We start from the raw sequence: 26,389 nt of genomic DNA on the forward strand, positions 1-26,389 counted from the left end.
AAAGAATTTAAAAACACTGAATTTGTTTAACACTGAACTGACTTCAGCTGAACAACAGCTGAAATGCATAATTTTCCTTTTATCACTTTAAAGCTGCTTTGAAACAATCTGTATTGTATAAAGCGCTATATAAATAAAGATGACGACTTTAAATTATAACAGTACATCTGTTGCCTTACAAAGCCTATTCAGTAGCTATTTCAATTTAGTACACACCTGTTTTAATCCTACTGTTCCTTTTCTCTTCATCTCCAGAGGAAAAAAGGATGTCCCCAAAACTGTGACGACCTCTGGGAAAACCTCTTCTCATCGTGGCGGTCGAATTGCCTCCAAAGTGAAGCACTTTGCTTTTGATAAGCAGAGGCGTCAGTATGGGATGGGTGTAGTGGGGAAGTGGCTGAACCGACACTATAGACGCAGCCTCAGCAGCCAAGTACAGAAACAACTGGAAGATTTGCACAGTCATCGGTGAGTAAGAAAACCCAATTAGCTTCTCAGCCTTAGATGTTGCTTTTAAATTATTCAGAGAAGTTGTGATCATTAATTGTTTCTTTGTCAGGCCATATTTTACCTACTGGATCACCTTTGTGCATATTGTCATAACACTGCTGGCCTGCATTACATATGGATTTGCTCCTGTGGGCTTTGCCCAGCATTCTACTACTCAGCTGGTAAGATAACAAAAAGAATGTGTTAGGATGACACTGAACCTCTCAGTGTTATATGGGTCAATGACGTGACGCTCATTTTTTTTGTGTCCTTATAGTTTTAGTTAAATTTAAAAGGGTACAAATTGCAAAATAAATTAGCAAATTACTTACATACATCCTCTTTTTTGAGGACCAAGTCTAAAATTTCTGGTTTTAATCAATTTTGAGAGAATATTTGGGGATTGATTGCAAAAATGTCAATGTGGTGTAACCGTAAAAACTTAGTACCAAATAATTGATCTTGTTTAAAAAAGGTGAAATTCTCAATAAAACACCATATTATCTAGTTTGGCATAATCTTACATTAGAACAATTTAATAGTAAATAAAAATAAATTTAACACCATTGTTCTGAATATTATAAATAATTTGGGGAATCATAGGAGTCAAGTCAAATTCCTGAAGTGTCAAAGTGGTGTAACCACCATTCAAGGAGCCATTTTGTTAATATTGTGCAAGAAAACCATGTGACAGGAAATTATATCACAAAGAGGGACCCCTGGTGACACTAAATGCTGCATGCAAAGGTTAGTAACTGTCTTTAAAATATGAGATATTTTGACATTTTTAGGGTATGGTTAGGTATTCTTAGGTATACATGTCAAATGGTATGACCCCATGAATACATTGATAATTTATCATTATTATAAAAATGTGTATTGACTTTAAAAATTACATTTGAAATATTTCCACCAAGGCCATGTGCTTACATAGGTGTCCATGATAATACCTGTCAAATTTGATTTTAAATTGAAATGTCAAATGGTGTAACCGGTTACACCATTTGACTTCTATTACAAGCCTTTCTGTTAGGGGCAAATTTAGTCAAAATCACTAGTTCATATTGCTGATTAAAGATGTAATATAAACTAAACTACTATTTGGAACTATATTCAAATGTTCAATGTTTTATTTTTTTTGAGAAAGTGGTGTTTTATCCACAACTTTATTATTAAAGCTCTGTAATTCAGTAAAATAATATATAATTATGTTGCACAACATTAATGTTTAGAACATATGTTTAACATTGAAATGTTTAGCTTCAATATTTCTATTCCATTCACTTAAAAATGTAAGCAATATAAAATCATGGAGTGATTGCTAATGAAAGACAAGTGCGTCAAACGTATCGACAACAGCTTTTATTATGCCGCAGTCGCTGCTTCTGCTTCTTCAGGTCAAGCGTATGTGATGTAAAGCAGCTCTGTTTTAAAAATATTACACACATTTGTGTGTTCAAATTTGTTAAAATGCTACTCTGTGCGTTCGCTCGGCAGCTGCCATGAGACACTTGTTGCACACTGCAGTCAACTAGATCCATATTAGGCATGGTAAAACATGGTACTAACAGTAAATCAAGAAAACAAGATTTAAACAATAAGACTAAACGTGTTTAGCTATATAATATGATTAGATTTCTGTCGACAAATGTATCCAAACAGTTGCTCATCTGTCTAATAAAACACATAATATATTAAAGCGTCTTTGGTGTTTCTGTGGTTTCGACAAAATAAAACCGGAAACCGAGATTAACGCGGGTATCATGTCATTGATAGGCGACGCACGGACATGGCTCGTATCCTGGTTATTATTTCTCTAGGTTTAAACATTCTTGGAAACATCTGGCATAATATAAGTACACAAGTCAACAAAATATATAAAATTGTCCAAGTGGTTTTTTGATATTTTAATCCAAAAGTCTTACATATTGTGCATTTAACCAAAGACTACAATTTACATCTATAAAATACAATTCATTAAATTTCTAAGATTTTATAATTAAAACGACATAACAGAGCCCCTCTTGCCCCAATAGATAAATTGATATAGTTTCAAGCAAGGAAACAGTGGCTCATCACAGAGCACCAGTGAATTCTAATCCTGCTATCAGATATTTTTTTTTAAGAAATCATCACTTTGATGATTTCTTGTTATCAGATATTGTTCCTTAAAGGGTTAGTTCACCCAAAAATGAAATTTCTGTCATTTATTACTCAATCTCATGTCGTTCCACACATGTTAGACCTTTGTTCATCTTCAGAACACAAATTAAGGTATTTTTTGATGAAATCTGGGAGCTTTTTTTTTAATCTCCCATAGAAAGCAACAAAATTACCACATTCAAGGTCCAGAAAGGTTGTAGAGCCATTGTTAAAACAGTCAACGTGACTGCAGTGTTTCAACCTTAATGTTATGAAGAGATGAGAATACTTTTTGTGCGCAAAAACAAAATGAAAATTATGACTTTATTCAACAATCTCTTCTCTTCCTGTCATTATCCTCATGCAGGTGACACAGTAACACAGTGAAGCCTTCCTTCTTTATGTCTGAATGCCAGCTCAGTATTGGCCAAAGCTGATCACGTGATCAGCACAGCGCATGCGTGTGAGACTGACGCAGGGCCCGGCCAATAATGAGCCGGTGTTCTGACGTAAAACCTGGAGTTTCTGCACTGTTTACCATGTCAACAGCATGGGAGAATGACAGGGAAGAGACAAAATAGTTTAATAAAGATGCTATTTTTGTTTTGTTTTTGCACAAAAAATGTATTCTTGTCTCTTCATAATAAGGTTGAACCATTAAGATTAAGGTTGATCCTTTGCAGTCACGTCGACTGTTTTAACGATGTCTTTAGTACCTTTCTGGACCTTGAAAGGGGTAATTTCGTTGCTTTCTATGGGAGATAAAATGATCTTAATTTGTGTTCTGAAGATGAACGAAGGTCTTGTGGGTGTGAAATGACAAGAGGGTGAGTAATTAATAACAGAAATTTCATTTTTGGGTGAACTAACCCTTTAACTGTAAAATATATGAGACATGATTTCACTGTTCATTACTATGATTATTTCTTGTTGTCAGATGTTGTTTTTCATCACTGAAACCACTTAACTTAACTTGCTGACTGTCATGCTTTATTTTCAGTGTCAATTTGTTCAACAAACAATGGCCTTTGGCTGTAGAAGTAACATGGTCAGGTGGTGTAACTGGTTTGTGTCAATTGGCGTAACCAGTATTTTTCATAAAAAATATAATTATTTACAGAAAAATTAATGTGGAATAAAATGTAATCATCTAGTTTAGTGTAATAACATGATTTTAAACAATTTTAAAATAATTTGTCAAAGAATTCTTAACTTTAGTAAAAAATTTTGCAAATGTCATTTTTATCAACATAAAATCAACTTAGACACAATATATACATTTTAACGTACCTGATGCATGCTTTTAAAACAGGTTTTTAAAAGATTTTTTAATTTCTCATCTTGCCGCACCATATTTGTCACTGACCCATATATATTATGTAACGTAGCTGACATGGATGCAGACTAAGACAATGGTGTAGAAGACCTAGGTGTGGTTTATTGTAAAGATGATAATCCAAAAACATGACAAATGAACTACAAACTTGAGCTTTACATGAAACAAAAACCTAAACATGAACTAAGAACTTGACTTGACTGATAACAATAACCGCATGAGACACATGAGATATGGAATAAATACATACTTTAATACACGACCACTAGACAAAGCAAGCATGAGGGCCAATGCTGTGTCATAATTACTGTAATTTCGAAATGGCAACATGTGACATTCTCAAACTGGGAATTATGCATTTCTATTGGAACACTATCAATGCCCAATTGAATTTGAAGCGGTCAGGTGATACAGTGGTCACGTGGTACAAGTAGAAGCTCTCAGAAAATTCCCAGCTTACAAGTTCTATAACGAGCTCCACGCAGAAGCGAACACTTTTTACAAGTTGAAATCTCACTATTATGGCAATTACAACATGGTGTCACTGCACCTTAAATACCTTATTCAGGGGAACACATGACTATGACAATCAATGAACAAACAGAACTCATAACCACATGACAAGACAATGAACCAATGAAAACATGACACATAAACAAGTGGGAAACATCAATCACAATACAAGATCACATGGGGTAGAGGCAGTCACATGACACTAGACAGGAACTATGACTGACAACACACACAATAAAAGACATGAAAACTTGAACATAAACAAAACTTAAAACAGACGTGACATATTATATATTATTAATAACATTGGGAGATGTTGCAAAAAAAATCAGACATGACAAAATCACGTAGGTGTACATATTGTTCTCTTATTAAAATTTCTCCATTTCAACAAATGACAGTTCTCACTTATTATTTCTTTATGACTTTATGTAGCACATACCTGCAAACTAGTCGCTTTTAGGGAGTGAAATTGCAAGCACCATGATAAACTTTGCAAGAATCGAAAATGGGTTACTATCCCATAGACTGGAGTGAGGGGGAAACATGTCGCATGTTGGAGTTTGTAAACATGTCGCCTTTTTCACCTCTTTTGAGTTTGCAGGTATGGTTGTCAATAAATCAATATATAATTATGATTTAAAGGCATAGTTCACCCAAAAATGAAATTTCCGTCATTAATTACTCACCCTCATGTCGCTCCACACCCGTAAGACCTTCGTTCATCTTCGGAACACAACTTAGGATGTTTTGATGAAATCCAAGAGGTTTTTTATCCTTCATTGAAAGCAATGAAATTACCACATTCAAGGTCCAAAAAAAGTGGTAAAATCATCATTAAAATAGTCAACGTGATTACAGTGGTTCAACCTTAATATTATGAAGTGACGAGAATACTTTTTGTGCGCAAAAACAAAGCTTGTTTATACTGGGCCAGCTTACATAAGCAGTATTCTTACTTTTTAAATTACTTTTTAAGTGTTAGTCAGGAAATTCCAGTCATATTATTAAAGATAGGACAGTTTAAGAGGGGACAGAAAGCAATCAACAGCCCATTTAGTCACCCAATTATATGTACACTGTGTAAGTTGGCCATGCTGTTAATGTTCCATTTTATATCCATTATGTCAGACATTTTGCAGCTCTTTCTGTGGGGGGCTGCTCTGAAATTGTATTACTGCTACAAGAGTGTGAGCAATTACAAAACTGTTTATTATACATTTGGTTGCCCATTATCCATTCCATTCCATTCTTTTTTTCTCTCTCTGTTTAAGGTACTGAGAAACAAAGGAATTTACGAGAGTGTAAAGCATGTGCAGCAGGAGAACTTCTGGATTGGTCCTTGCTCTGTAAGTGACACATAGAGTGATTCATTACATTAGACTTAACAACCGAATAGGCACGGTTACCATTTCTAGAGTTTTAATGATAAACTGTTAAACTGCTATGTTTACAGTGTATATAAAAAGTCTACACACCCCTGTTAAAGCAGAAGGTTTTTGTGATGTAAAGAATGAAACGAAGATAAATCATATCAGAACTTAATGTACCTTTAATTAAAAAAATTACTCCGAATAATCTTGTTTTCCGTTTGCATTAAGATTATTTTTAATACCCCCCAAATAATGTGACAAAAAACCCCAAAGTTTCCCTCATTTCAGGGTTAACATTCTCAGAGATTTCAGTTAAACTCCTTTCTGAATAGGTTTGGTTTCTTTTATGTTTTTGGAAAATAAAGTTAAGCTGCTGCAAATAGATCCTCTTTCTCCTCATCTCTGCAACACAGCCGTGACAGTTATGTTATTTTAAGTTTATATTTTTAATCTTTTTTTCTCTGAATAATCTGTCAGTTATCTACGGTGGCGCATTGCTGCCACATGCATATTATTTTTTCCACTCAATTATGTCGTTCAAACGACATCTTTTCTCGTTCAAACAACATCTTTTCTCGTTCAAACGACATATTATGTCATTCAAACGACATCTTTTCTCGTTCAAACGACATATTTTCTCGCTCAAATTTATGTCGTTAAAACGACATCTTTTGTCGTTAAAACCACATATTTTGTATGTGACGTGTACGAAAAATACCTTTATCTGATCTATAATAGAGAATTTATATAGTCTAGATCAGTGCCTTTATCACACTTCCGCACTCGAAAAGCAGAAGCAAATATATACCTTTCGATGTCTGCATCGATGGCAGTGCAGAGTAATGAACACAATATTATTGTTTTATTGGCCTATATGCAGTTTCTAATTATGGAAGCATATGTGTAGCAATATTCAATTTGAAATGTAATATGCAAAATGGCAATGCAATATGTAAAATGGCAATGCATTTCTGTATTTAAATTTACATTTTCCATTCCATATATGCAATGTTTGGAGCAAAATGATAATTCAAATTCAATAATAGAATTTACATTTGCCATTTCCTACACTACATTTAACAAATAATTTAAACATATATTTTAATGCTTTATAAGTTGCAAAATTAAAATGAAAACGTATTAAAGAAATGATTATATATGTTTAACGCGGTCAAACCAAAATTGTAGCAAAATGATCATTTAAATGTTATTTTTCTTAATTGCATTTACACTCTCAGTGCGATTGCATTTTCATTAAATGCCCCGCAATGAAGTAGCAAAATTCAATGTGGATTTGAAAATGCATTTCCAGCCGATCAAGTTCCCGCCCCGCCCTGTCAATCACTTCATTAAGGCGGGGCCAGGTGTTGGAAACATGGCGGCAGCAGTTATTAAGAGCGAGGCATAAACTGGCAGATGATGCTGATCAAGAACAGAGAAATGTCAATGTTCCTGCAGATGATGCGCTTCTGTCAGTCATAGAACCAGTACGTTATTAGAAGCATATATATTTATGGTTAGGCGTCTCGCAGTGAACGCGCCTGATGCTCGTGAGGTGAGCGCGCTCGCGCAGCTCGAAGTGCTGAAACAGACGCTTCGAGTGAGCGGTGCTTTACAACAGGTTCCTTTACTCATAGAAATAATCTTAAACAAGATGTCCGAGATTATTGCTTGCTCTATCAGCATGTTGTCTGTTTTTCTCTTTTTATCGTTCTGATTGTTTATGCATCATTTATAATAATAAAACTATAGTCCATCTGGATGCTAATGTGTTGTTTATATTAATAATAATAATAATTTCTATTCGAAAAAATAATGTTTAAACCTCTCTTTCACACACTAGAAAGCACCCCACCCAGCCCATCTCTAATGCTCCTAAAATTCACTCAGGTGATATCTTGTCTCTCTGGACAGATAGCTACATAGTCATTCTTCTCGGTCTGAGCAATGAGTTTTTGTCTTTTTTAAATCTTTTTATTTTTTTTCTTCTATGAAAATTTCATTTTCAGCCATCATGCCACAAAACTCCAGTTCCAGCACATCCCAAAGGCACTACTGGATTTGTAAAACTGAATGTTTCAAGATGTTGGAAATACAACATTTGATAGAAAACACTATCAGTTAAAAATAAAAATCACATCAATTACCACTTTTCCAGCAGATGGCGGCAGAGGACCATTTATTGACTCATTTAAGACATTTCCTGTAATATTTTTTTCATGTTTCGCTTTTGAATAAATATTAAACATTATGAAATCAATCGGTTTAAAAATAAACGTTGTCAAGGTGATGTATGAAGTACTCACAAAGTCTCATGAAAAACAATAACTTTTCTAGAGCATGAATTACACAGAAAGTGCTCTCCCTTTATACTCACAGCAGCTGTCAGTCAGTGCAGCTCAAGATCAATGAATTCAGCACACTTGTGAAAACTCTTATTTTGTTCAATGAATCTGTGCATAATAAATCCTTAATTTACAGTGTGTTGATGCTTTAGTATTTAAGTGACTATATTCTGATTATAAACTAAGTATTACACTATTAAAGCCGTTAAAGCTACCACAGGACATTAAAGATAGCGACACACCAACAAGTGACATTTCACCAGAAGTTTTCCAGCTAGTTTGTATTATTGCGGACATTCCAAAGAACGCTTCATGCATATGGTCCATTAAAGGGCCCAAACTGTGCTAGGAAAATATCCTCAACATCATCACCTGTTCACATGTGCTTTAGTGTGTGAAAGATGGGTTTAGACATGACCAGTTATTTTTGGGAATATAAATTATTATTATTATTATTATTATTATTATTACAAATAACACTCATTAGCATCCAGATTGACTACACATCGTTTTATGAATTAAATGATGCATAAACAATAATCGGAACGATAAAAAGAGAAAAAGAGACAACATGCTGATAGAGCAAGCAATAATCTCGGACATCTTGTTTAAGATTATTTCTATGAGTAAAGGAACCTGTTGTAAAGCACCGCTCACTCGAAGCGTCTGTTTCAGCACTTCGAGCTGCGCGAGCGCGCTCACCTCACGAGCATCAGGCGCGTTCACTGCGAGACGCCTAACCATAAATATCTATGCTTCTAATAACGTAGGTACTGGTTCTATGACTGACAGAAGCGCATCATCTGCAGGAACATTGACATTTCTCTGTTCTTGATCAGCATCATCTGCCAGTTTATGCCTCGCTCTTAATAACTCTGCTGCCGCCATGTTTCCAACACCTGGCCCCGCCTTAATGAAGTGATTGACAGGGCGGGGCGGGAACTTGATCGGCTGGAAATGCATTTTCAAATCCACCTTGAATTTTGCTACTTCATTGCGGGGCATTTAATGAAAATGCAATCGCACTGTGAGTGTAAATGCAATTAAGAAAAATAAAATTTAAATGATCATTTTGCTACAATTTTGGCTTGACCGCGTTAAACATATATAATCATTTCTTTAATACATTTTCATTTTAATTTTGCAACTTATAAAGCATTAAAATATATGTTTAAATTATTTGTTAAATGTAGTGTAGGAAATGGCAAATGTAAATTCTATTATTGAATTTGAATTATTATTTTGCTCCAAACATTGCATAGGCCTATATGGAATGGAAAATGTAAATTTAAATACAGAAATGCATTGCCATTTTACATATTGCATTGCCATTTTGCATATTACATTTCAAATTGAATATTGCTACACATATGCTTCCATATCTAATAGCCTAATAAAGCACAATTTTATCATGTAGCATTCCTTATTTTCTAGAAAATAACTCGCAACTGATTGTCACATGCACCAAGTCAGAATTAAGTTTTTGAGAGAAAAAATATCAGATAGGGCTAATTCTCATTGGTGTTTCAGTCGCATTTTATTATAGGCCTACATTCAAAAATAATGTAGCTAAAATAGCCTACCGGTAAACAGGCCTGGCGCTACGGATAGGCTACAACAATAATATAGGTTTATTGGCCTCAATGATTCTGAGACTCCCAGTCAGAGATTGTGTCTCAGACGACATTAAATAATTTGTGAATATTTGTAAATATTTGTGGCATAACAGGTGGAAAAATGACTGTACTGCAGTTCTGTGGATGTTTTGCCTAGGCAAGGTTATTAGCCTTTAGTTAACTAAAAAAAAAAACTATTAAAAATATATATGCTAATCGAAATAAGCCTGAAATATGAGAAAATATAAGTATTTGTTGAAAATGATCATTTTCAATATAATTTCGTTTTTTTTTCTCCCCCTGACCTTCAACCGATGCGATCCTTTCATTAACCGACAAGATTATGTTAAATTGGAATTAAACGAAATTAGAATGAAGGAAAAAAAATCCCATGGGTTTATTTTTAGGCTATATGCACATAGATGAAACAACAAAATATGAGGATTCTTTGAATCACATGCAGCGCTTCTGGAGAAAAAAACAAGATGAAATCTTATAAAAGGAATAAATAGCCTATTCCTATATAGCTAGGCATCCACAAAATATATTAAACCTAAATAATTAACATATGAAAATGAAAGAAAAAAACTGCAACAAGTAGACCATCTATATGATGAGTTTCGATTAATTTTTGAGAAGCAAGTTCACGGAAAGAAATTGCTTGTCTTTATTCTTCAAGCAATGTTATTGTGAGTGTACAAAAATAATAGTTATACCTTCACATATTCGAATGGTGTTACTCTTAGGACCATAAATGTCTGAGTATTTTATTGTTTCCGCTTTTATAAGAAAATTCAAATGAACGCGCCGGCACCTCACGCGCACACACAATAGGCATCCGTTTTAGTAGCTACTTGACATCGCAGCCTATTGTCAAAATATACAATTTATATTGACATTCATTAGCTAACCTATATTTTATGTGGCTAACATTTACTTTTTAATATTTTTTCCAATACGTAATCTTTTAAACACTATTTTTTTTAACTCTGCATTTGTGCAGTAAAAATAACTTGAATGAATATTACAACAAAATTTAGCAATTTTAGGCTGTTGTTGTTTCGCTTAAAATATAGGTTAGTTCCCCTCGCTCTACAAATATTTTCAATTTAATGGTATTCAGAAAAACAGAACAAGAATGAAAAATATAATATATAAACATCAAGCCAAAACGAATTAATTTAAAGCTAAACTTTAAATCCAGTTGTGCACTAGCTATATTTTTGGATGCTAAATAGCCTATAGCCTATTTATTATTTAAATGCTCTGATTATACACAGACTATTTAAAATTAGCAGAGTAACTTTTTCTATATTTGGTTGACTGTATTTTATTTCGATAATAGGCTGCGATGTCAAGTAGCTACTAAAACTGATGTCTATATTGCCTATAAGTGGAAACCATAAAATACTCAGACATTTATGGTCATAAGAGTAACACCATTCGAATATGTGAAGGTATAACTATTATTTTTGTACACTCACAATAACATTGCTTGAAAAATAAACACAAGCAATTCCTTTGCGTGAACTTGCTTCTCAAAAATGAATCGAAACTCATCATATAGATGGTCTACTTGTCGCAGTTTTTTTCTTTCATTTTCATATGTTAATAATTTAGGTTTAATATATTTCGTGTATGGCTAGATAGGAATTGGCTATTTATTCCTTTTATAAGATTTCATCTTGTTTTTCCTCCAGAAGTGCTGCATGTGATGCAAAGAATCCTCATATTTTGTTGTTTCATCTATGTGCATATAGCCTAAAAATAAACCCATGGGATTTTTTTTTTTTCTTCATTCTAATTTCGTTTAATTCTAATTTAACAATCTTGTTGGTTAATGAAAGGATCGCATCGGTTGAAGGTCAGAAGGTCAAAAAAACGAAATTATATTAAAAATATCATTTTCAACTAATATTTATATTTTCTCATATTTCAGGCTTATTTCGATTAGCATAAATATTTTTAATAGTTTTTTTTTTTTTTTTTTTTTTAGTTAACTAAAGGCTAATAACCTTGCCTAGGCAAAACATCCACAGAACTGTAGTACAGTCATTTTTCCAAATGTTATGCCACGAATATTTACAAATATTCACGAATTATTTAATGTCGTCTGAGACACAATCTCTGACCGGGAGTCTCAGGGCCCTATTTTAACGATCTAAACGCAAAGTGTAAAGCGCACTGCGCAGGTGCACTCAGGGCGTGTCCAAATCCACTTTTGCTATTTTAACGACGGAAAAACGGTCCGTGCCCGGGGGCGCATTTTTAAAATGGGTTTTCCCTATTCTCTTAATGAGTAATGGGCGTAACGTTCAATAAACCAATCAGAGTGTCATCTCCCATTCCCTTTAAGAGCGAGATGCGCTCGCGCCATGGCGTATTGCTATTTACATGGCGTACACGCGATGAGTCAGTTAATATATATGTGTGTGTATTGGCACGATTGTTCAATTAATTAGCCATCATTATAAGTAGTAATAGGCTGAATTGAAAATAGGTAGCCTAATTCTAATACACGCAATGACTATTCATCATTACATTTTTATATTTATGTAGCCTACACAATAATATTCTTTTACACTGTAATCCTTTTGTTTTTAATATTAGTCATGTTTGTGTGATGCGCATCCCTGTGTGTAATAAACAAAGTCAACGCGCACTGTGGACGCGCCCAGAGGCGCAGTTTCTACCAACGCGCTCTAACAAAAAAATATTGCGCCATTGACTTTAGACTTTAGACCAGGTTTGAGTTGGTCTATGGCGCAGTCTATTTTCAGCTCCTTAAAATAGCAATGCGCCGGCAATGCGCCTGAACACACCTCTTTTTTAGACCAGCACGCCCATGGGCGCACTAACTGGCGCAAATGCATTTACTAATTTAAGGACGTGGCGCTGAACGGGAAAACGCGAACGGCGCCGGACGCAAACTAGCAAACACACTTGCACTGCGCCTTGCGTCGCATTGCGCCGGGTGTATTATAGGGCCCATTGAGGCCAATAAACCTATATTTTACAGAAAATAAGGAATGCTAAATGATAAAATTGTGCTTTATTAGGCTATTAGAAACTGCATATAGGCCAATAAAACAATAATATTGTGTTCATTACTCTGCACTGCCATCGATGCAGACATCGAAAGGTATATATTTGCTTCTGCTTTTCGAGTGCGGAAGCGTGATAAAGGCACTGATCTAGGCTATATAAATTCTCTATTATAGATCAGATAAAGGTATTTATCGTACACGTCACGTACAAAATAGGCTATGTGGTTTTAACGACCTAAATATGTCGTTTGAACGAGAAAAGATGTCGTTTGAACGACATAATATGCCGTTTGAACGAGAAAAGATGTCGTTTGAACGACATAGTATGACATAACGACATAATTGAGTGGAAAAAATAATATGTATGTGGCAGCAATGCGCCACCGTAATTATCTGCCAGTAACAGGTTATGATTATTGGTGATTATTGGCCACAAAAAAAAAAAAAAAAAAAAAAAAACTGCTGCTGCAATTTTTGAGAAAAATGCAGCAAGTTCAGTCATTTTCACATCCTGTGAAATCCTGGTGGGACTGGCTGAGGTAGTAAAAGATCATAACTCATTATTTTTAACTTCTATTCAGGGTCCTATTGTTCAAAAATTTTAATTTGGATTTAGAAATACCATGTTTTGATATCCAGGAGAAGGTAATCCATGTTACTTTTATGCCGTTTTTTCCCCCCTTTTTTCCCAAAGCAATCAGCAAAGCAGTCAGAGTGAGATAACTTAAAGTGTTTGTAGACACAATATAGCGTAATAAAATAATACAAAAAATCCTCTTCCATTTTTAGTTTCTTTGAAACAGTCATCTGACCCACAACAAATAAATAAACAAACAAATATACATGCAATAAAAGTTGCAAATGTTAGAATAATAAATATACAGTGATAAATAAGTTAGAATTAAATATGTCCTTTTTGTTTAATATTGCTGTTTTTATTGGAACTTTCTGTACTGTACTGAAAGGGTTAATAGATAGCCTAGTTATACTTTTTCTACTTTATTATTGTAACGGCTAAACAAATCAAGTGTAAAATACAAATGTTTATATATGCTATATGATACAAAGAATTTTTTTAAAGTTTTATTTACAGTTTGTTCCTGACATTCCCCCTGAATCCACCCTTCTGCTGGCATCAGGATTATAAGACTTTTTTTGGATCAAAGGCAGATAAAAACCAAGACTGGATTGCATCATGAATTTAGATTTTTTTTTTTTTTTTCCTTCCCCAACTGGGCCATGTCCTATAATATGCCATGCTGTATCCTGTCTCTGGATAGAGTTTCTATGCATCTTAAATTATGGTTTCAGCAATGTGACTCAATTGGAATATTTTAAAATTAAGTGTGAAAGGGTTAATAATGCTCTGCCAATTTTACCAAAGCTAGGTGATCTTGTGCTTGTAGGTTAAGTTCCAGGTTATAAAAGATTAATTTGAAGGGTAGTGAATTAAATTCTGCAGTGAAATGTTGATCATTCAAATGCAACACTTGTTCCTCCTGTCTGCTTACCCTCACCTGACTGATGATGCTGTTTCCTCTCTTTTCCACCCCTTGGAATGAAAGTATGTATATCCATTTGGATAAATAAAAAAGCTAGGTAGTACTAGATCAAGCATTTTGTCAAAATTTTACTGGGACACAGATCCTTTTTACTGGGGCACGAGCCCCAGTAAATAGGGTCTAGCAATGCCCCTGATGCTTACATGAAGCCATTATGCTTGTATATTTGAAACCCCCCTTTTTCATCACTGTCTGGGATTGTTCTCTAAAAACCAGTTATACAATATGGATGGATCACTTTTGTGTTGGCTAGTCATTGGAAGAGAATTTATGCCTCTTTTAATAGAAAGCTTACCTTAATGTAGGAACAATGATGGTGATTGCTTGTTAGACTGAAATATTCAGCTCTTCTACTGTCGTTACAATGTTATTCATGAGAGAAATGTCACTCTTTGTGGGTCTCTTTACTGCTCTGTGTTCTTTGTTCTATAGGAGGATCTAATTCACTTGGGAGCAAAGTTCTCCCCATGCATCAGACGAGATAGTCAAATAGAGAAACTAGCACAGCAGGCCAAAGATCTAGAGAGAGAGTCCGGCTGCTGTGTACAGAACGATGGTTCTGGATGTGTGCAGACCCAGAGTGACGACTGCTCGGTACAACACACACACACACAAACACACACACACACACACACACACTCTCACACACACACACACACACACACACACACACACACACGTTCATGAATAATAATAAACAATACACAAACAGCAAATCAGTTGTGTGTCCTTTGCAGTGAAGATTAATTGCAGTCATAAATTTCAAACAAAGCTCTTGTCTACCACCTAGAGGAAGCAAACTGAACATAACTTTTAATAACTTAATTCATTATGACTTGTAAGTATAAATGTGTCTTCATTTTGGTGCTTCCTCTTAAAAAGGATTATATGACTACTAAATACATTTTGCTTTTTTTCTGATCTCAGGAGACTTTAGCAACATTTATAAAATGGAACAAAGAGAACGTAGACATGGTTAGATCTTCAGGTGCAGTCTGCCATCAGGACCCAAGGTAAATTTCAATGAAATATCTCTCATTCTGCGAGAAAATGTTGAACTTTTATTTTATTGTTTTGTCTTTACAATCCATGCTGGGAGCAGGACTTGTGAGGAGCCAGCCTCATCAGGACCCCATGTTTGGCCTGATGACATTACAGAGTGGCCGGTGAGAAATGTTCACCAATGACAGTTGTTTTTACCTTCATAGAAGATCTGTCTTAAGTTTTTTTTTTTTTTTTTTTTTTTTGTCTAACAATTCTGCCAATGAAGTCCAAAATTAAATTGGATGAAGGGTTTTGGAATTGCAGCTCTTGAGAGTAGCCACCCCCTTTCATAATATTTTTATCAGTTACTCAGGTAAAAGATCTGGAGTTGGTTTTAATTGTGGTATTTGTATTTGGGTGCTGTTGTTATGAACCCACATCATGTGGTCAAAGGAGCTCTCCATGCTACTGAAACAGGCCATCGTTAGACTTCAAAAACAGAACAAATCAATCAGAGAGATAGCAGGAACATTAAAAGTAGCCAAATCAACTATTTGGTAGATTCTAAGAAAAAAGAATGCATTGAGCTCAGAAACATAAAAAGACAACAGTGGTAGATGATCGCAGAATACTTTCCATGGTAAAGAAAAACTCCTTTACATCCAGCCAAGTGAAGAACACTCTTCAGGAGGTAGGCATGTTATTGTCAAAGTTTACTATTAAGAAAAGACTTCACAAGAGCAAATCCAGAGGGTTCCACAAGGTGCAAACTATTCACAGAGGCAGTCATTGCCTGTAAAGGATTCTCAACAAAATATAAATAATTTTGTTTGATTATATTAATTTTTACAATTACATTTGAGCCCCTGAAAATAGGGGGACTATGTATAAAAGTGGTTGCAATTCCTAAACTTTTCATATTATATTTTTGTTCAACCCCTTGAAATAAAGCTAAAAGTTTCTTTTTAATTGTGTTCTGGTAACATATAGAGCAAAAATTACGAAAATTGTGCCTGTGTCCAAATATACAGTGGGTACGGAAAGTATTCAGACCCCCTTAAATTTTTCACTCTTCGTTATATTGCAGCCATTCGCTAAAATCATTTAAGTTCATTTTTTTTCCTCATTAATGTATACACAGCACCCCATATTGACAGAAAAACACAGAATTGTTGACATTTTTGCAGATTTATTAAAAAAGAAAAACTGAAATATCACATGGTCCTAATTATTCAGATCCTTTGCTCAGTATTTAGTAGAAGCACCCTTCTGATCTAATACAGCCATGAGTCTTTTTGGTAAAGATGCAAGATGCAAGATGCAAGATGCAAGTTTTTCACACCTGGATTTGGGGATCTTCTGCCATTCCTCCTTGCAGATCCTCTCCAGTTCTGTCAGGTTGGATGGTAAACATTGGTGGACAGCCATTTTTAGGTCTCTCCAGAGATGCTCAATTGGGTTTAAGTCAGGGCTCTGGCTGGGCCATTCAAGAACAGTCACGGAGTTGTTGTGAAGCCACTCCTTCGTTATTTTAGCTGTGTGCTTAGGGTCATTGTCTTGTTGGAAGGTAAACCTTCAGCCCAGTCGGAGGTCCTGAGCACTCTGGAGAAGGTTTTCATCCACGATATCCCTGTACTTGGCTGCATTCATCTTTCCCTCGATTGCAACCAGTCGTCCTGTCCCTGCAGCTGAAAAACACCCCCACAGCATGATGTTGCCACCACCATGCTTCACTGTTGGGACTGTATTGGACAGGTGTTGAGCAGTGCCTGGTTTTCTCCACACATACCACCTAGAATTAAGGCCAAAAAGTTCTATCTTGATCTCATCAGACCAGAGAATCTTATTTCTCACCATCTTGTCCTTCAGGTGTTTTTTAGCAAACTCGCACTGAGGAGAGGCTTCCGTCGGGCCACTCTGCCATAAAGCCCCGACTGGTGGAGGGCTGCAGTGATGGTTGACTCTCTACAACTTTCTCCCATCTCCCGACTGCATCTCTGGAGCTCAGCCACCATGATCTTTGGGTTCTTCTTTACCTCTCTCACCAAGGCTCTTCTCCCCCGATAGCTCAGTTTGGCCGGACGGCCAGCATAGGAAGGGTTCTGGTTGTCCCAAACGTCTTCCATTTAAGGATTATGGAGGCCACTGTGCTCTTAGCCTTAAGTGAACCTTAAGTGCAGCAGAAATTTTTTTGTAACCTTGGCCAGATCTGTGCCTTGCCACAATTCTGTCTCTGAGCTCTTCAGGCAGTTCCTTTGACCTCATGATTCTCATTTGCTCTGACATGCACTGTTAGCTGTATGGTCTTATATAGACAGGTGTGTGGCTTTCCTAATCAAGTCCAATCAGTATAATCAAACACAGCTGGACTCAAATGAAGGTGTAGAACCATCTCAAGGATGATCAGAAGAAATGGACAGCACCTGAGTTAAATATATGAGTGTCACAGCAAAGGGTCTGAATACTTAGGACCATGTGATATTTCAGTTTTTCTTTTTTAATAAATCTGCAAAAATGTCAACAATTGTGTGTTTTTCTGTCAATATGGGGTGCTGTGTGTACATTAATGAGGGAAAAAAATGAACTTAAATGATTTTAGCAAATGGCTGCAATATAACAAAGAGTGAAAAATTTAAGGGGGTCTGAATACTTTCCGTACCCACTGTATATGGACCTAACTGTCCTAACTGTGTGTGTGTGTGTGTGTGTGTGTGTGTGTGTGTGTGTGTGTATATATATATATATATATATATATATATATATATATATATATTTCTCTATTGCAGATTTGTACATACCCTAAAACATGGAACCACTCAGGATACAAACACATGGACTGCACACTGAAGGGCAGGCCATGCTGTATTGGAACTAAAGGAAGGTAATGAATGAACATTTGTAAGAATTAAAAGCAAGGTTTAGATGATGACAGTTTTCATTAAACATGTAGAGAATTTTGCCATATACTTGCAGTCAAAGCCACTTCGGTTCTAGTTTCATACACGTAGTAATTGCTTTGAAATAAATAGTTAACTCAAAAATGAAATTCTCATTTACTAACACTAATATTGTTCCACAACCATAACACTTCTTTCTTTCCTGGAACACACAAATAAATGTTCAAAATAATGTTCATGCATTTCCATTCAATTAAAGTGAATGAGGACCCGTGCTGATGAGCTCCAGAAATGACAAAAAGCACAATAATAGTGTTTGTGTCAGGAACAAACTCAAATTTATGTTTACTCTAAATCTTGTCATCCATATTTCAGTGAACTCAATTGAGCTGTGGCAGAATGAAAAGATTTTTAGCAGGAAAAAAATTGGTCTGGAATGAGAAATGGAAAAAAAACAAGATCATTTTCATTTTTGGGTGAATTTGTATCCAGCTCCTGTCTAATTTGATCCAGTCAAATTTGATACATTTTATTCAAATCTGTTCTGTTTTGATCTATTTATAAAGATGTGAAATTACCACTTGGGAGTACTGCCAATTCATGCGTGGATATTTCCATGAGGAGGCCACACTCTGTTCACAGGTATCCATTTACATTGAAAAAATAATTTCAGCCCAGCCATCAAAATTGATTGAATATTCGACTATTCGTGCACACCCCTAGTTTTTAAAAGCTTAACTTAAAAATGCCCTGTGGTTCTCTGTTTTTCTGGAAAATAGATTTCTCTGGACAGAATTAAATGGTAATACTTTAAGAAAGGACATTTATTTTTTGTTGTTATACATCTGTATCCTGACAGGTCCACTGCCTGGATGATGTGTGTGGGTTGCTGCCATTCCTGAACCCCAGTGTCCCAGATCAGTTCTATAGACTGTGGCTCTCCCTTTTTCTTCATGCTGGGTAAGGTTTAGGTCTTTATCACGGCTGGACCGGGGATAAAATGTATGTATATATATATATATATATATATATATATATATATATATATATATAATATTTATATATAAATATAATTAATATTTATATATAAATATAATTAATATTTAATTTGTTTCATATAGATATGCGCTTGACAGTAAAGCACTGATTTTGCGCTAATATGCTATAAAGTAGCTAAATTTACTAGTAAATTTACTGCTCACCCTAATGTCATTATAAATGTATGACTTTCTGTGGAACATAAAAGAAGATAATTTGAGAAATGTCTGTTTTTTTAATAGAATTCAAAGGTAACCCAAATGGTATGGTTACCAACATTCTTCAAAATATCTTCTTTTGTGTTTCACAGAAGAGAGAAAGACATATAGATTTGGAATGACATGAGGGAGAGTAAATTATATTTTTATATTTTGGGGTGATCTATCCCTTTAACAAAAGTAACATTGGTAAAGACTAGAGTTAACACCTAATTTATGTAACACACTAATATTTATATTTCATCAAGTTCTAATTGAATTAACATTTACTTCAATTGAAATTCATTAGAACGATTAAAAAGTTCAACAATTGGTAAGATCATGGTAGTCACAGGTAAAACCATGCTCCTCGTTACCATTGATATGGTTTCTAAAATAAATGAATAAATCCATTTTAATAAAAAGATAGTGTAAACACATGTAGAAACTACTAAAAAAACTTTATGGAAGAGATTTATATTCCTCAATATTTAATGTAAGTAATAATAGTGTAAGGGTGGAACTCCTACAGCGGTTCAGACTGTAAGGTTTGCCGAGCGACTAAAGAAACTTTATCAGTAAGATGTTAGAATACTGTACATTTCTTGTCTATTACCACCCACTGCAACTTATACCAAAGACGGAAATAAGCGCAGTTACAATAGCAAAATATGTGGGAGAGCGTTGCTATAGTGTGACAATATTGTATTGCAATAGGGAGAACATTCATGTTCATACTAAATCAAAACTAGTTAGCACATCATTTGTAATTGAAAGGGTTTAATGACAATATCTGATTATGGTTACACTTAAAATAATCACAAAATAGATGTATGAGATGATAAAATCATATACCATTAATCGTACACAGCATGTATGAAAAAGTTACCTGAGAGAGAAAGAGAGAGAGAGAGAGAGAGAGAGAGAGAGAGAGGGCCAGAGAGTGCCCAAGAATCCAAGAAAGAAGAGCAGAGTATCAAAGAGACCAGAGCAACAGTTACAATCTTCTTTTATGCCTTCCTTGACCATGTGACCAAAACTCAAATGTGAGACATTCAAACTGACCAATCAGAAGATTAAAACTTCCCCCCACTGTACTAAAGGTGTGACCATTTGTAGACCCCCGATGTACACACATCTTGGCCTACAGGCCTTGATCACTATCACCTTTGTGCCTCCCAAATGGCCCTTGGCAAGAGAGAGGGGTGTGAAACAGTAAAGCAAATGTCTTTGTTCATTTTAAAATATCTTTGGATATTTTCAATTCTTACAATAGCAACATTTTTAATAAATAAATTTCTGCCAAAGCACCATATTTCTACAGTGCTTTTGCAGTTACTCATGCGCATTTTAAGAATTCCCTCACTTTACCGATCGGCCCACTACTTGACAGGCCCACCGGGAAATTCCTGGTGCTCCCTATGGCCAATGCATGCCTGGTCTTTATACTCACTCTTTCTCTCCCACTCTTTCTCATGTCTGTACATGGAATGAGAGGCAGACTGAGAGTATTACTAGATTTGACACAAAAATATTACTGACAGTTTCTTTGACCCATGCTTATGTGATTGTTCTTCAGTTTACTGCATTGCCTGGTGTCAGTGATCTTCCAAATGACTATACTTAGAGACCTGGAGAAATTAGCAGGCTGGTTACGCATTTCCATCATCTACATTCTCAGTGGTATTACAGGAAACCTTGCCAGCGCCCTCTTCCTACCGTACAGAGCAGAGGTATGACACAAGTGCACAGCACATTTTAAACTTCACCTAAACTTCACCTTGTATTAAAATGACCCTATGAAAACACATATAACCATTACAGAATCTTCTAGATTTAATGCTACTTAAGCTCTGTCAAAAACATCACTGGTATGTTGATTTGTCACTTGCTTAGTTAAAAAAAAAAAAAACTAAAAAGGTATTTAAAGTGAAATTATGCCTATACAACAGCATAATAATATTATTTGTAAGATTGTTGGAGAAAAGAGTAACATTGCTTGATAAAAAGTGTGATAATAGCTGGTAAATGCGATATATTGCCCGGTATATGCGACACCATGAATATCACCTGGCAATATACTGTATCTACGTTATTATAAGTATTTTATAAGCGTATATAGTGTAAAGTAAAGTTCTGTTCACTTGCCTTAGGGTAAAAGAGTAACCTCCTATTTTTAATCTTAAATTTACCTTTAAAATTCTTAAATTGTTGACGTTTCTTAATTTTATTTGTTTTTCTTATCTGCAAATTTCTTGTGTACCATTCAGCAGAAAAGAGAAGACCGTTAATTCTACTTATGTCAGATGGTCAGTGTTTTTTTTTTTTTTTTTATCATTTATTTATTTATTTATTTTTTTAGGGAGAGAAAGAGAAACAGAAAATCTGGCCAATGAGAAAGTGAGGGTGAGAGAAAGTGAGGAAGGAAAAGAAGAGGGAAGAGGAATGTGCCCCCATTGAAACCTGCCAAGTACAGAAGCTTAATTCATTAACTCGAGAAGCTGTTTGGGATTACTGGGTGAAATAAATAACCCTGTCTGGAGGGTAAAAGTTCCCCCAGTGGCCTATCTGTCTTAACCTTTCCTTTATTGCTGCATTTTTGTCTCTGCCTCTAACTCTTTCTTTCTGACCTGCTCTTGTAGAAAGTTACTTGAATTGTACAATGGTCAAATGTAACTTAAAGCCACTGTAGTTGTCCTTATTCAACCTCCTGTAACCTCAGCTTCCCTCCACAATTCGGTTAAAACTCTGACAAACCTGTTCAATCTAGAGTTTAAAGCAAAAACATACTTACCACCACTCACACTATATGCATTCCTCTATTTCAGTTCTAATATTATCACATTATTATTTATAATTGTTTGTTCTTGTTTGCTCCTTTACAGTTGTCCACATTGTAATTAAAATTCCAAGTCCAAGTTTTCCAAGTCATTAGCTTCAATAGATTAAATTCCCAGTGATGAGGAAAACAAAAACAAAGAAATCCCAAATAAGTCATGTAAAAACAAAGTTTTAAATTAGGTAGTTACTAAATAACATGGGTGAGCATTGTTCCCTTTCGATACTTCACTCGTACTGTGTATGGGGAAAGGTCTCCCTTTTTCCCCGCTGCTGAAGCCTTTTTCAATAACGCAGTGTAACTGCATCGTCATTGGTTCAGTCATAGACAAGTTGTTGAACCAATGACGGCGCGGCATTGCTGCGCGGCCTATGGCGACAAAGCGCGCGAATATTCCCGCCGAATTGGGAGAGCTTCACCCGTGGCTTAACGCCGCTCTAAAAGAGCGTTTCCACAGCGGTTTTCACCGCTTCTAAGAGCTTCCGCGGCCCTCGCCGCTCTACAAAGAGCCACCCAACTGCCGTTTTCACGGCACCGGCATCTCCCGATGCCCCGTCACTCATGTGCTACGTGCAGGGCCCCCCTGCACGATAGCGTCGGACACAGCGAGTGCGTCGCCTGCCTGGGCAAGCCCCATGCGGACGGCGCGCTTGCTGGAGACTCATGCCCGCACTGCGAGTGCATGAGTCTCAGTTCCCTGCGCTCGCGGGTCGCCTTCTTCACGGAGGGCGATCTCGCCGCTCGCGCCCTCCCGTTTCCTTCCTCCCGCGAACCAGCCAGGAAGAGACAGCGGGGTAGAGCGACTCAACGCCCGGAGTTAGGCGAGCTCACGCCGGCCCAGCCCCCGCGTGCCTCGCCCTCTCCTCCGAGGGAACTCTCTCCCGTTCTGTTCTCTCGCCCTGAGCAGCGTCCCTCTGCCGAAGCAAGTGACCTCGTCTCATTCGGAGGAACAGACGACGAGCAGGATGACTCCATGTCACTTACGGCTTCCGAAGCGGAAGCATGGGTTGGTGAGCCGGATGACCCCGCTCCCCCGCCTCCCTTGGAGCCCATTGAGCACGGCCAGGGCATGGATGCCTAACTATTCCACATCCTGTCCAGAGCCGTGGAAGAGCTGGACCTCGAGTGGGCCCCTCCAGAGGAGCCGTCTCGCAGCCGCCTGGACGAGTGGTTCCTGCCAGGCCGCCGCCAAGCACCTCGCCAGCGCTCAGCGCCCTTTTTCCCCGAGGCCCACAAGGAGCTCACGAAGTCGTAGCGGTCTGTATTCCGCCCGCCTTCACACAACGCACCGCTCCGCCCTCACCGCCGTCGATGGCGCCGAAGAGAAGGGATACGAGCACCTGCCACCCCTAGACGAAGCGGTGGCTGCTCACCTCTGCCCTCCCGCGGCTGTGGGATGGAAGACCAAGAGGGCCCTTCCCTCCAAGCCCTGTCGGACCACCTCTACTTTGGCTGGACGGGCTTACACCTCGGCGGGCCAGGCTGCCTCCGCGCTTCATACAATGGCCATATTTCAGGTCTTCCAGGCCAAACTCCTCCGCTCGCTGGACGAGTCTGGAATTGACGCGCCGGCTTTTAAGGATCTTCGCAGCGCCACCGAACTTGCCCTGCGAGCCACGAAGGCCACGGCCCAGGCCATCGGGCGTTCCATGGCCAGCCTGGTCGTTTTGGAGCGCCACCTGTGGCTCAACCTTACGGAGATCAAGGACCTGGACAAGACGGCCTTCCTAGACGCCCCGGTCTCTCCCTCTGGTCTCTTCGGGCCTGCAGTGGACGGCTTCACCGAGCGCTTTACTGCTGCGCAGAAATCGTCTCAGGCTATGAGGCATTTCTTGCCTAAGCGCTCCAGCTCTGCTTCTGCGTCCAGCCGCCCCAGGACTGCGCCGGCTCAGCAGAACAAGCCAGCTCCACCCGCAACACAGGCAGCGCCACCCAAGGAGCATCGCCAGCGCTCGCGCCCTGCGAAGTGCCCTCCCTTCCCGAGACGCCAGGGACCCCGGCCCAAGATTGTGCTGGACCCGGTGCCTCCGAAGTCGTCCTGATTCGTCAGGAAGGAAGAGGATGGGGGATCATCCCGTTGCGACCGGACAGCCCCAAAAGCTCCCACGAGTAATTTCCCCTCCGCCTCGTTTAATTCCGGGTGTGGGAAACATGCTCCAAGTGACAGCTGGGCCCACACCTGTTGCGCCCACCCTAAACGCCGTTTTCACGGCGAACAATATTTTACCTCATCAAAAAAAGAGCAAATTTCCTCTTCCACCTCTCTCGGTGTACGACCCCTTCAACGGCGGTCTGTCGCCCGATATCATTCAACCCCTTGCCACTCGGGCCAAGGCCTGGCAGGCCATCCCCGATGTGTCAGAATGGGTTATGGGGATCGTAACCCAGGGCTACTCGCTCCAGTTTGCACGACGGCCCCCTCGCTTCGGCGGGGTGCTTCAAACCTCGGTCAATTCGGACGACGCGCATGTCCTCCGAACCGAAGTCATGACGTTGCTAAGAAAGGGAGCTGTGGAAAAAGTTTCCCCGACAGAGAGCGAGTCAGGCTTTTACAGCCGCTAATTTCTGGTCCCCAAGAAGGATGGTGGTCTCAGACCCATTCTAGACCTCAGACTTTTGAATCACTCCCTCATGAGACGGAAGTTCAAAATGCTGACGCTGAAACAGATCCTCGCGCACATTTGCCCCGAGGACTGGTTCTGCTCGCTGGACCTGAAGGATGCGTATTTTCAAATCCAGATAGCCCCCCGTCACAGACGATTCTTGAGATTCGCATACGAGGGAGTGGCGTACCAATATACGGTCCTGCCCTTCGGGCTGTCTCTGACTCCTCGCACTTTCACCAAGTGCATGGACGCGGCGCTTTCCCCTCTGAGGCAAATGGGAATCCGGGTCCTAAATTATCTCGACGACTGGCTCATTCTAGCCCGTTTGCGAACTGAGCTGGAACACCACAGATCCGTGCTCCTCAGCCATTTACAATGTCTGGGTCTCAGGGTCAACTTAGCCAAGAGCTCGCTGTGCCCCACCCAGCGAATCTCGTTTCTGGGGGCAGTTTTCGACTCAGTCCGCATGACGGCAGTAGTCTCGCCGGAGCGTGCTCTAGCGATTCAGCAGCTCACGGCCTCAATCAAGAACAAAGCCTGTCTCCCTCTGAAGTTTTTTCAGAGGCTACTAGGGCTGATGGCTTCCGCCTCCCCGGTGCTGCAGCTCGGCCTTCTTCGGATGCGGCCTCTTCAGTACTGGTTAAAGTTCCGGGTTCCTCCCAGCACCTGGCGGCATGGCCGCTTATGTCTCAAAGTCAATCAGGCCTGTCTTCTAGCCCTGAAACCTTGGATGGACCCTATGTGGTTCAAGCGCGGAGTACCCTTACAGGCGGTCTCACGAAGGACGGTGCTCTCAACGGACGCTTCCAACTCGGGTTGGGGCGCCGTGCGCGAGGGCAGACCGGCCTTCGGCTCGTGGAGTCACGAGGAAAGCCGTCTACACATCAACTGTCTAGAGATGCTAGCAGTGATGAAGGCCCTTCAGTCTTTTCAGGCTCACTTGACAGGACGTCATGTTCTAGTCCGATCGGACAGTATGACAGTGGTGTCATATTTAAACCACCAGGGCGGTCTCTCGTCCAGCCGCTTATGTGCTCTGGCGAAACGTCTTCTGGAATGGGCTCTTCCGAGGCTTCAGTCGCTCAGAGCGACTCATGTTCCTGGCAGGAACAATCTGGGCGCAGACATGTTGTCACGGAGCAACATCCCCTCCGACGAGTGGATGCTCCACCCCCAAGTGGTCCTCAAGATTTGGGAGTTCTTCGGGAGGGCAGAGATAGACCTCTTCGCCTCAGAAGACAACTCTCATTGCCCAACATTTTTCTCGAAGGAAGTCGATGCTCTGGCCCATACATGGCCCAACACGCTCCTTTACGCCTTACCTCCGATCGCACTGATCCCTCAGGTCATCAGGCGCATCAGAGAAGACCAACACAGAGTCCTTCTGGTGGCCCCGCTCTGGAGG

At 38.6% G+C, this 26,389-nt stretch overlaps 1 protein-coding gene across 4 annotated transcripts in view; it reads left to right on the forward strand.

Moving 5' to 3' along the window:
• LOC125274244 (inactive rhomboid protein 2-like) overlaps nt 1-26,389 on the forward strand; it is a 103,079-nt gene that overhangs the window by 59,378 nt on the left and 17,312 nt on the right. For 2 of the 4 annotated variants that reach the window (XR_007186215.1, XM_048200454.1), the window contains exons 9-18: nt 256-468; nt 560-671; nt 5,755-5,829; nt 14,856-15,017; nt 15,351-15,436; nt 15,526-15,589; nt 18,194-18,288; nt 18,871-18,946; nt 19,164-19,264; nt 21,119-21,272. Coding sequence is in view for 2 of the 4 variants with exons in the window: in XM_048200454.1 (XP_048056411.1) it covers nt 256-468; nt 560-671; nt 5,755-5,829; nt 14,856-15,017; nt 15,351-15,436; nt 15,526-15,589; nt 18,194-18,288; nt 18,871-18,946; nt 19,164-19,264; nt 21,119-21,272 (1,138 nt within the window). In the remaining 2 variants the exon portion in view is untranslated. Of the gene's footprint in view, nt 1-255; nt 469-559; nt 672-5,754; nt 5,830-14,855; nt 15,018-15,350; nt 15,437-15,525; nt 15,590-18,193; nt 18,289-18,870; nt 18,947-19,163; nt 19,265-21,118; nt 21,273-21,901; nt 22,034-26,389 lie in introns of those variants that run through there. The other 2 variants (XR_007186216.1, XM_048200455.1) reach the window with 2 other exon arrangements.

Source organism: Megalobrama amblycephala, linkage group LG8 (genome assembly GCF_018812025.1).
Source record: "Megalobrama amblycephala isolate DHTTF-2021 linkage group LG8, ASM1881202v1, whole genome shotgun sequence".
NCBI lineage: Eukaryota > Metazoa > Chordata > Actinopteri > Cypriniformes > Xenocyprididae > Megalobrama > Megalobrama amblycephala.